The sequence below is a fragment of the Grampus griseus genome (genome assembly GCF_964374135.1).
Source record: "Grampus griseus genome assembly, chromosome: 11".
NCBI classification, from domain to species: Eukaryota; Metazoa; Chordata; class Mammalia; order Artiodactyla; family Delphinidae; genus Grampus; species Grampus griseus.
Window position 1 is genome coordinate 82,528,088 of NC_139005.1, and position 12,427 is coordinate 82,540,514.

Here is a 12,427-nt window from a genome sequence, read left to right on the forward strand (position 1 = left end):
GCAGTGGTTGAGCGTCCGCCTGCCGATGCAGGGGACACGGGTTCGTGCCCCGGTCCGGGAAGATCCCACATGCCGCGGAGCGGCTGGGCCCGTGAGCCATGGCCGCTGAGCCTGCGCGTCCGGAGCCTGTGCTCCGCAACGGGAGAGGCCACAATAGTGAGAGGCCCACGTACCGCAAAAAAAAAAAAAAAGGATATATTCCATAACTCCTTGGCAGTCAGAAAAGAGAAAAGATTATTTAAATAACCTGATTTTGATTTCCAAAATTGAAGGAAAGTACACACATGTGCATTAGAATTACTAAATAAATAACAATTGTTCAAATCACACTCACATAAAACAAATAAGATTATATCTTCCTACTCATTAAAAAATCATAGGAAGAGTTACAAAGTTTGACGGATGCTTACAAATATGTTGATTAAAAAATAACAACTATACACATAGAAAATATGTGAATATATCATTAATTTAAATGTATAAATCTCTTTGCTTTAGATTAATGCTATTTCTTATTTTTTATTAGTTTCTTAATAACATGAATAAAACATTAACATTAAAAACATTTCTTAATGTTTTTAATTGCCAACCTCTGTACAGCATGCTCACCTAAATATCAGACAATAAGCAAAAATTATTTAATCATAAAATATTTAATGTACCTAAATATTTCACACATTATTTTAAAACAGTGTAATGCTTAAAAAAAAAAACCCTTCTAAACAGTATCTAATGTGTGAACTGTAGAAAAAAAATAAGTTATTGATGAAAGCCTGTAACCAAAGTCTTAGCTAGAAATGTAGGAAAATAAACAAAGTAAACTTTGAGATTACTACTTAAAATTTTAAAGCATGGAACATAGCATATATCCAGTAATTCTGGAACACTAAACAAAAATAGTAGTATTTGCCTATGTAATTTAGCTCATCAACCAGGTGGATACCTTGGAATTCAATATGTCTAAGCATATGTACATTTAAATTTAAATCATTGCAAATTAGTTGACATTCAGCTTCATAGCATTCAATGGAATCATCTAATTCCACAGAGCTTACCCATTTTTAATTGTGTAAATGTTCTTGGATCACCAAATCTGTAAGTACCTAGCTGCAAGTACTTTGGTCAGTATAAGGCTCATGGGAGTTTATATTTATAGGCCAGGACGCAGTGAACCAGGATCTGGGGTAGCATGATTCACACTGGGTGTCTCAAGACATACACAAGCCCAAGGCAATAGAGTGAACAGGAAATCAGGAAGGCGAGCAAAGGTAATATGTGCAACGAAACCAAAGTTAGTGGCTGAGAAACCAGGAATCCAGATAAGAACCAGAGTCTAAGAAAGGCAATATGAGCAGCCAATGGCCAGGAACTCTAGTTAACAAGCAAAAAGGCACAAGAGATGCATAGCACCAAAAAGACCTTGACCGTTGGGCCCATGTTCTGTCCCAAACAGGATGCTTCTTGATTACCACCCTCCCGAGCCAGAATCAATTCCAAGATTAAACGTGCCCTGGGCTTACAGGGGTTGATGAGAAGCAAAGATCGAGACAGCACAGACCTGTCATTTCATTGCTCCCTAAGGATAGAGTATGTGGTAGGAGGGAGAAAGGTCCTTTTCAATATTAATTATGATTTCGGCAAACTCCAAAATATATGCTAGCACCAAATGCAGGGAAATATTTTTAATGATGCCCTAATTTAAGAATATGCTTTTGACCATCGAGTACGTGTGTATATGTGTGTATTAGCTTTTCAGCACATATGTAGTCACAACTTTCAAAACTTTCACAACTTGCACAACTACAGCTTCACTGATATAATAGTAGAGAGATAGAGGAAAATACTGATGCTGAAACTCTTACATTCAGAGTAGCATCAATTAATGAGTATAGAAAGTAAAAGTCAAAATTTGCTTTAACAAAAATGTATCCCCCCCCAAAGTTCCCCAAAACACTCATGATAGGACAAAAAAAAAATCTAGACCTGATCCAATTATCTTAAAAAACATATAAAATTGGGACACTGTTTAAGATAATTTAGCATCACAGCTGCTTCACAAACGAGTCCCATTGATCTTGCCACTTTGATCTGTGCAGTTCAATTCAATATGGTTGAAGCCAGTATTATCAGTTCCATCATCTTCTACTGGATGAGATTTATAGTCTAAAACTTGCTTCTTCTAAAAGAAAATGTTAACATGGTGATTAGAAAAAAGAAACTGTTCGTTCAACTCTAAATAATTGTTACTACTACTTTTCTTTCTCTAAATCAGCTTCATAGTCTATTGAGGCAGAGATAAACAACAGAAATAAATCATTTAAAAAAGGAAGGCAAATACCTTCCTTGTCCAAAAGAAAGTCTGAGGAGTAACTAGTATTCTGTCCTGGTGATAAAAGCACAGTCTTACTAATTTAAGGAAAAAGAAAGCCAACTCACTTTCTTAAAAATGTCAAAATTGGATAAAAAGTCCTCTTTGGTTAGTAGGAATCTGGGGTCTATGTTTTGTTTTCTTCCTCCTGAAAAACATACGTTATTTACATTGTTAAAAAGATATCTGTAACTACCCAGCGACGGACCATCATACACACATTTGACTTGGGCACATTCACTTCTATGCACTTATAAAACACAAAGAGAAAGAGTCTTTTAAATAGTGCTGGAGACTTAGCCTACCATTTCTCTTCCCTCAGTCAGTCTCAGATTCTGCAAGCCTGTCAGTGATATATATGAGTCTAGTGTTTAAAGATAAATAAGGTGATTGTTAAATGCAAGCCAACTGTCTCATCTGGTGTCAACTAGGGAAGAGTCATCTGGCCCAATACTGGTAGGAAAACTTGTTTAAATGCATCCTTCATGATCTACCAATAAAATATCAAACCTCTGCTTGATGGAGTTGTCCTTCCCCAGTTTAGTGGCTATGAATGTGTGAAGAAATGCAGGAAATTATGAATTGTTGGATAAATTATTTAAATGAAAACCAGTATGATGATAGGTGTTTGATCCAAATTCTCTTCCCTAAAGTTTTGCTCTACAAAAATTATTCTTTGGCTCGGTATTTTATCTGTGAATCAGAGAGGAGGGTTTAAAACTGTGTATCTCAAAGAGTTGTTCTCCAACTACCTCTATCCAAATCACCTAGGAGACGTACCGAACATGCAGATTCCTGGATTGCAACCTGGACTGACCCAATTAGAACCTCTGTGGGTGGAGCCACTGAGTCCTGATTTTTACCAAATTTCCAAGGTGATTCTTCTGCCCTCTAAAGTTTGAGAAACACCATTTTAGTTTAAATACTAGATTTTTCATTAAGGGAACCTCTGTTGTTCAGGAGATGGGTTCAACCTTAAATTAATTCATTCAATATCGTTGAGTGCCTACCATGTTCTAGAGACTCTACCAGGTGCTGGAGAGACAGAGATGAATAAAATAATCACTGCACTCATAGCTCATAGTCTAGGTAGGAAAATATTTACCCCACTTTACCAGTGAAGAGACACATTCATGGTGCACCATCTGTGATTAGGTGAAGCTGAAATGCCAACCAAGTCTGTTTGGCCTGAATGCCTACATATTCCTAGTATCCTACAGTAGATCTTTAAATATATTTCCCAAGGAGCATCAGGATTTTATGCTTCTAGACTTTTTTTGCAAGGTTCTCACTGATGGTATGAAGTAGGAATAAGTTATATATGAGATTAATGAAGTTGAAGTGTTTTTTAATCACTGGATGCCTGTTCACCTTCACTTTTTAAAGCAAAAGATAAAGCTGTAGAAGGTTATCAGAATCAAAGTATTTAAGGGGGGAAAAAGGAGCACTCAGAGGGAGTACTCGGACACTGCCATTTTTTTAAGGGAAAAAAAAAGGGTTGAAAAAGGACCAAAGGTCAAATAGGAAAAGGAGATTGGTTAGGTGTGTTCCAGATCTGAACAGTTGGGTTATTGGTGAGAAAAGTTTAAGATCTGTCTTAAAATATATCACAACAGATAAGAGAGTAAACCTACTGTGCTGGAAATTTTACTTACGAGAAAAAGCGTAGTCCTTTTTGAAACGAAAGAGAATAGTTTAAACAACTGTTTGAGAGGTAACAAATAGCTACAAACGTTATTATAAGTTTACAATAATTATACATTGTAATGTCTAAATTATAATTATATAATGTTAATATAATCATTGATACAATTATATTAATATCACCACTAATTATTAATATAATTTATTAATTATAAATACACATCCTGTGATATAAGTATCCCAGAAGTTTCAAAGACAGTGCTATCCAGGTCCCCAAAAACAATGAGAGACGGTAGAATTCTAGAAAGTAGCACTGTGCTGGTAGATTTACAGCATAAAGCAAACAAAGGCATCAGGCATACTTGGACAAATTATAGGATTTCCGACGAGTCATAACACATTGAATAAAGAAGGCAGGGGAGCTGCCTCCCCCTGCTTGGTTGCTCTGGATGTGTATGTGTGAGGAAACGTAGGAAATGAGGGAGCCCAGCACTTCTCCCTAACTCCACACCACTGCCCTGCTCCAAGCCACTGTGATTGCTCACGTGGGCTACTGCAATAGCCTCTACCTGCCCTCCTTCCCTTACAGAGTATTCTCAAAACTGAATCAGAGCACTCCTTTGAAAATTACTGGAGAAGTCATTTTAAAAATAACCCATGTAGTAAACCTAAGAGACACAGAGATGGAAAGTAGGAGAGAAAAGATAAGAAAATCAGAAGGACTGTCCAAGTTTAAAACATATGACTAACAGGAGTTTCCAGAAAGAGAAAACAGAAAATGGCAGGAAATTACAAAAGAAATAATATAGGAAAGTGCCCTAGAACTGCAAGACATGGGTCTTCAGATTGAAACCCTCCTGAGAGGCTAGGGCGAGGCAGTCATTGCGAAGTGGGTCACATGCGAACTGGCAGCAGGCAGCAGGGCACTGGTATTCTCAACAGCAACAAGGCAAGTCGAAGAGAAGTAACACAGCCTCCAGGAACAAGAAAGTTACTCTCAACCTAGGATCCTCTACTCAAATTATCAGCAATTATCAAGCATAAGGAGGAATTAAAGACTTTTTTTTTTTCAGCTATGCAATGTTTCCAAGATCTCTTGTCCACCCTTTCTCAAGAATGTGCTATAGGATGTGCCCCATCCAGTTGAGGGTGTAAACAAGAATTAGGAGTAATGGGATACAGGCAGCAGGGAATCCAACACTGGAGGGAGACCAAGAGAATTCACAGAACGAGGACAAAATGAAGTCCCAGGTAACAGTTCTATAGCAATCCCAGAGAGCTGTGTATGCTATAATATTGGTTTGATTTCCTTTAACAATTATTCTTTTAAAGGTTATGAACATCTGAGAAAGGCTTCACACTATGTTTAGATATAAAGATCATAATTATTATTCCTTACATGTGTATACTTCTTTACAAAGCGTCAGTGCAGGACAATGAGACGATCATGGCACAGAGCTATTGTAATGGTATGTGTAAAATCCCTAGCATTGTAGTAGCTATACACAATTTCTTCAAGCCTTTTATTTTTTATCTTACAGAGACCTGTGAGATAGGCAGGTCAATTATTATCCTCATTTTATACATAGGATAGCTAAGGCTCAGAGTAGCTATGTAGTAGCTATAAGTTCTTTCAGCTAATAAATGGCATAACAAAGATTCAAATTGAGGTGGGTCTTCTGTTTTCAAGACCAGGCCGTAAAATTTCCCATGAGGAAGATGGAACAAATAATTAACCTAGTTGTTAGGACTATAGTAAAATAACATAAATACTTATAAAACAGATATAGTAAAAACTAATGTAACGGTAATACAGCAATACTAATGTTTAGTTACCTGTTGATAAGCTGATAAGCATTCCCACAAATAACGTTACCAAAGTTCCAACAGTACTGAAGTAGAGATATGATAAAGAATACCAGTTATCCATCAGTGGAGTCCTAAGAGAGAGCAAAAGCATAACCGTAAGATTTCATGCATGCTACTAGCAGCTAACAGTATGTGTCAATAAACCTCATGGCAAAGTCAAAATATAATATTTAATCATGTTTTTAACGTCCATATCTGCTGTTCCAATTTTATCTTATTGGATCAGGAATTAAAAGTATGACTTAATCTTAACTACATACTAGAATACTAAATGTCCATGTTTATTCATTCAACTCTGCTTTGTGTCCCAGGTACTGTTCTTGTTATAGGAAAGTCTGCCATAAAAAAGCTGCCCTCAGAAAGTTTACATTCTAATAGAGAAATGTAATGAACAAGTAAACAAATTAATGAACATAATAATTCCCACTGGTGGAAAGTATATAAGGAAAATGAAACAAGGTAATGTGACATTAACAGGGTAGAAAAAAGGAACTACACTACAAGGAGTGGTCAGGGAAAGTCTTTGTGAAGAAGAGACATTTGAACTGAGATCTGAATAACAAAAGTTCTTGAGAAAGCATTCCAGAGAGAGGTAAACACCAGCAGATGGTAGCATAACGAACACGATATAGAATGGTACAAGATGAGCTGGAGGTCTTTTCGTAGGACTTGGATGAGTTTGGACCTTACTCTCTGGATAGCGGCACACATTGCAGTATTTTTATTTTATTTTTTAAATTTACATTTTATTAGAGTTGATGTGTAATATTATATGTTACAGGTGTACAATATAGTGATTCATAAGTTTTAAAGGTTATACTCCATTTATATTCATTATAAAATATTGGCTATACTCCCCATGTTATACAATGTATCCTTGTAGCTTATTTTATACCTAGTAGTTTGTACCTCTTAATCCCCTACCCCTATATTGCCCCTCTCCCCCTTCCCTCTCCCCACTGGCAACCACCAGTATGTTCTCTATATCTGTGAATCTGCTTCCTTTTTGTTATAGTCACTAGTATGTTATGTTTTTTAGATTCCACATATAAGCGATATCATACAGTATCTGTCTTTGTCTGACTTATTTCACTTCCATTTGCAGCAACATGGATGAACTTGGAGGGCACATTGCAGTATTTTAAGTGGAGGAGTGACATGACCTGATCTGCTTCTAAAACAATTGCTCTAAGATTCCACTTTCAGCTTTGATAGAGTAGACCCACCATCCTGCCAAGAACAAAATATGAAAACCGGGAAATGGGAGGAGGCAGGTTTTTGAAGACCTCAGAGAGATCATGGCAGTTAGAACTTGAGAAGCCAACATCCCAGAAAGAAGGGAAAAATAGAGGTGAGCCAGGTAAATTAAGATAATGTGATATATTGGGCCAAAGACAGACAAAATAGAACCGAATAGAAAACTGAAAAACAGACCCACAGAAAAATAGACATTTGGTTTATGTCAAAGTTGCCACTGCATTGCAAAGTGGGGTAAAAGGAGGCTCCGTTCAATAAATGGTGCTTGGTTAACAGAATATCCATATGGGTCATTTTTAAGTCGTTTGTCATTTACAGACAGTTCCGGGTGTACTCTGATGCCTTCGCAAAAATGTTCCTAGAAAAGGGTTTCATCTTCAAGGAATTCATGGAAAAGACTCTGACAGGTACAGGTTTCTGGTAACTGGCTATACTGCTGAACTGAATGAATAAGCATTTTCAGAACTCTAATGGAAAACTGATGAATTCATAAAAGTGCTAACAAAAGATCAAGATGAAAAAAACTAATTACATGGGACTGAGTGAATTGATGAGGATGATTATAATTTTTGTGACTTTCTGTTTGAATAAAAAAAAATCCCACAAGGACTCAGAGGCAAAAAATATACAAATCAATTTTCACTGCAAAGTAAAGGAGCTGTTACAGTGGAGGATTACTGGACTGAATGTCAGTATTATGACATAGTATGAGTGTGTTTCGTGTTTGGTAATTGCAATCATCGTTGCTTTTGTTGTGGCCATCCATTTACAATGCTTGGTGTCAGTTTATTTATCTCTTGTAAAAATAAAATACAGTGTGTGTGTGTGAGTTATGAAAAAAAAACAACAAAAAAAATGGTTCTTCTAGTCCAAAAAAAAAGAATATCCATATGGGAAAAAATGAATCTTGATCACTTGAAATCAATTCTGAAGTGGATTACATTTCCCAAGTGGAAATGGTGAACAAGAAAGCTTTCAAATAAAAAAATAGAGGAATAGCTTTATGACCTCAGGGTAGGCAAAGATTTCTTAAATGGAATTCACGAAGGACTAACCATATAGGAAAAGACTGATAAGTTGAACTCAATTAAAATTAAGAAATTCTGACCACTAAAAAGCATCACTAAGAGAGCAAAAAGGCAAGCCAGAGAGTGGGAGAAAAATATTTTCAAAACTTATCTTGTATTTAGAATATATCAAGAAATCCTAAATAAATAAGAAAAGGACAGAGTACCCATTTAAAAATGGACCAAAGATTTCAACAGACAAGCCACAGAAGTAGTTATACGAATGGCCAATAAACATGTAAAAAGGTATTGAACTTCATTAATCATAAGGGAAATGCAAGTTAAAAGCACAACAAGCTACCAATATGTACCCATCAAGTACTAGAAACTTAAATAAAAACTGAATCTGGGTAATTGAAACCCAATACCTAGGCAAACAAAACGTATCTTACTTCACCTTTAGCTGTGCGTTCATTCCCCTTGGACTCTAGCCATACTGAACTATGCATGATTTCCTAAGATGCCATGTGGCTTCAGGCCTTCATGCCTCTGCATATGTTGCCTTCGTTCTGCAACATACACTCCATCTTCCTTTTGTTCCCACTGCCCAATCCTGTTCACCTGAGTAACTCCAGTTCATGGAATACTTCTCTAAGAAGCATCTTCCACCCAGGAAGAGTTAGGCTCTTCCTCCTCCTGGATCCCATGAGAGCCTATGAATACTACTGTTCACAACATTGTTTAATTGTTTATTCTCTTGTTCAACTTCTCTTCTGGTCGCTTTCTGTGACAAGAATAACTTTCCAGACCTTCTCCTCTAGCCAACTTCTGCATTCTTCAAGTATTAGTAGATCTTGAAGTCTGTGCTAATCTACACTCCAACTTTGTTTATAATCATTCTTTTAACAAATACTTTCAACTATTTATTAGCTAGTTATTATACTTATCATGCGTACTGAGTTCCTTGTTTTGTGTATAGTGGCATGTTCTCTCCAGCTAGATTATAATTGCCTGGAAGGCAGGAACCACGGTGGATGGGAGGGGAAGACTGTCTATGGATATTACATAAATGGTTAGCCCAGTGCCGGGTGCATAGTTCATGCTCAAAAATTCTTGTTTATTAGCTGAGTTATTTTATAAATAAGCTAACATATAAAAGTGATTGTTATGGTACCAGGCACATAGTAAACCTCAGCTAATTTATTTGACCTCAGCTAATTTATTTGTTTCAGAAATCCGAATAACCAATTTGCCTTACTCTTTTAAATTGAAAGAGACATTTACATAATCAGGACAAATGCTAAGCAAAATTGTAAAACAAAAAGCACGACTTCGACGTCCTCCTACTTACACTTAATTAATAATTGCTCCCTTTTTCACTCTCTAATGACTTCCTGACTACCCCCCCCCCAACATCAGTGCATTCATGCTTATCCGGACTACTCACTGTATTTCTGTGCACCCCTCTCACCACAGCACCCCACCTAGTCAAACCTTCCCCCATATATGCCTCAGGCTCTGGAACTATCTTTTCTCTCTACCCATGCAGAGTTTACCAGCCTTGAACTCCCACTGACAAGTGTTCTCACTGCTGAATTCCCTCTGGGACATAAATCACCAATGATGTTTATATGTATGGTCACATTCTTTCTCTCAGGAGTGTGTCCATTTTAAGACGGAGATGCCATGTCTTGTCTCTAATGGAATGATTCTCCAATGGTTTCATTCTAGGCAAGCTGGAGCTGGGGCAATACTTTAGGGGAAGTGGCCTCATCTTTGTATTCCTTGAATGTATCCATGCGTTTTGTGGATATATATCAATACATCTCCACTAAGGGGAGTCTTGCCCTCACATCCACTGTGCGGTGAAATAGTGATATAAAAAAAGGTCTACATCATTTCATTAAATCAGACAATATCAATATCCAGAAGCTCAAAAAAGTACTGCATAACTGAAAACTCTAGCAGGAAGATCACCGCTGTGACTTATTGCCAACGCTCTAAAGATATGGCATCTTTAAAACTGAACAAATAGCAATTACCCAACATACTTAAACTGTAGCTTTTACCTGGTAAAGGCTATACTTCAAAAACTATATATGCAATGTGTCTTTTAGCATTTTACTTTTCATTTTAAAGGTTTTTCAGTGTACAGAGGCATTTTTTCATTCAACTGGAGCCAGTATTTATTAGCATTTACCCATAAAAGAATTTTTTTTGTTACTATTCAAGTCTCCTCTGCATCTGTAGGTGAGGTAGACGTTTCTATTGAAACTAAGAAAATATGGCATTTTTTGCTATTTCTGAACAAAATATCATAGCCAGAAAGCCACATGGGCTCTCCCCATTTCAGAATTAGGCAAAATCACAGTGCTGAAGGCAAGAAAAGCAACTGGGGTTCTCTACCTGTCACACACATTTTAAAAAATACAACAGTATAAAGCTCAGTTCAGTACCTTTCAACGTTGTACACTTGAAAAGCACTGGTAGAAAATGGCACTTCTGTGGTTGTCATCCAATCTGTCCCATTGTATGTGCTGTTACAGCCGTAGGTTTCAAGGCTTAATGGCATAGTTCTCTCAGGAAGTGGAGGATAAAGTTGAGCTCCAATTCCGACCCACAAAGAAATGGTAAACCCAGCCAGCAGACCCACAAGTGCTCCCTGCAAAACAGGAGTACTTCTCAAAAAAAATAATACAGTTTGCTTTGAAATGGAAATTAACATTAGGAGCTTAAGCTCAACATGGTCCAAGTCAAATTTACCAGTCCCCTCCTAAAACTCTTTTCCCCTGTAAGCTCCTTGCCTCTTGCCAAGAGCAGCATGGGTCCCTGGTCCCTCAGCCCAAAGCCCTGGGGTCTCTGGAACCCCCCATATAATTCGTATCTCTATCTCGCCAATCACCAATTCCTGCCCATTTTTCTTTTCCTTTGTCTCATAATTCCATTCCTTCCACTCTGTTTCCATGGCCAGCACTCTGTTTTGGCCTCCTTGTCTCTTTACACCCAATAACTACAACAGTCATGCAGCTGACTTCAGGCCAACTGTTCCCTCTATTTTCATTTAATCTGTGAAAAAATGGCATGCCATCTGAGCAGCAACAGACACGAAGAAGAAAACATCCAAAGAATTTATTCCTATACATAGCAACATGCATGTCTGTAACTGTACTGCAGGAAAATTAGGGGAAAATAGCCAGCTGTTTTCACAAATGACTGCAATGGTACATTACATACAACCAAACCATCTCTAGAGATAAGTGGAGATTTCCTCTCTGAAGACATTTGGTTTCCCAGTCTTTGGAAGACGTGGGTTCCCCTGCCTGCTTTTCACCAGTAATCCAAGTATTTTTGATCAGTCAGTCAGTCCTTGAATGATTTAAGCCCTAGTTCCAAATGATGGAGATGAAAGCAAATCTTGAGCTGGGAAGCGCCTTCCTCTGTGGTGAAATTTCTCCCCTTTCTTTAAGAATAATGATCAGATATTACGACAGGAATAACAGTTCTTACTTCCCCTTCTAAGGGCGTGTTGGACCTAGTCAGCTATAGCATTTCTGGAGGCAACTCATGGTGGAAATAAATGTCAAAAGTCAGTCTTCTTTTAATATTTCAGGCACTCAACAAACCACTATGCATTTCATAATGCAAAGAATCCCATCAAAGCTTCAACATTCTGAGGTGACACAAACTGCTCTTTCATTTTGATTAATTTCTGCCAAACTAGCTTTTCATATGACACTTTGTTGAGAATTATTGTTAACAATAATAACGATGATAATAGCCCTTATTAGTATCTGCCTTACCAATTCCTAATGCCTCATGAGGAAAATGGAATTCTAAATGTAAAGTCATAGTTCTGCAGTTATTCCCCATCTGTCTGAAACAACCACACATACATTACCAGCTTTCCCTGAACTTCAGCTTACAGCAGGACTGAACTAGTGGAGTTCCTCCTGGATTTCAGAGAAGTAATTTCAATTTCACTTATTCTAAACAAAACTTGGCCTCAAAGCACAGATATGTCTATGTAGAAGAAATGAGCTATTACCTCTTTCTGAATACAATTCCCAGTTATAATCACTCCTTTGGGTCTAAAACCATGTTGGTGGAGCTACATCTTTAAATATCAGGAGTGTAAATTTTCTGACCAAAGTGCTGAAGATTTTATCCTATTTCTTCTCTTCACTGTACTCCGGCTAGTCAGGTATCCTCAGCTCTACTGCCCTGAAATCTTGCATATCTGAGCCTGTCGATCTCCTTTAAATCCTAGTGGTTAATTTTCAAG

At 37.4% G+C, this 12,427-nt stretch overlaps 1 protein-coding gene across 1 annotated transcript in view; it reads right to left on the reverse strand.

Moving 5' to 3' along the window:
- Window positions 1-2,053: 2,053 nt before the first annotated feature.
- SLC5A8 (solute carrier family 5 member 8) overlaps window positions 2,054-12,427 on the reverse strand; it is a gene marked incomplete at both ends in the record, with an annotated part of 61,432 nt that continues 51,058 nt past the window's right edge. Inside the window, 4 exons of the mRNA XM_082666674.1 lie at window positions 2,054-2,179; window positions 2,437-2,516; window positions 5,849-5,952; window positions 10,602-10,807. Coding sequence (XP_082522800.1) covers window positions 2,054-2,179; window positions 2,437-2,516; window positions 5,849-5,952; window positions 10,602-10,807 — 516 coding nt within the window. The remainder of the gene's footprint in view (window positions 2,180-2,436; window positions 2,517-5,848; window positions 5,953-10,601; window positions 10,808-12,427) is intronic.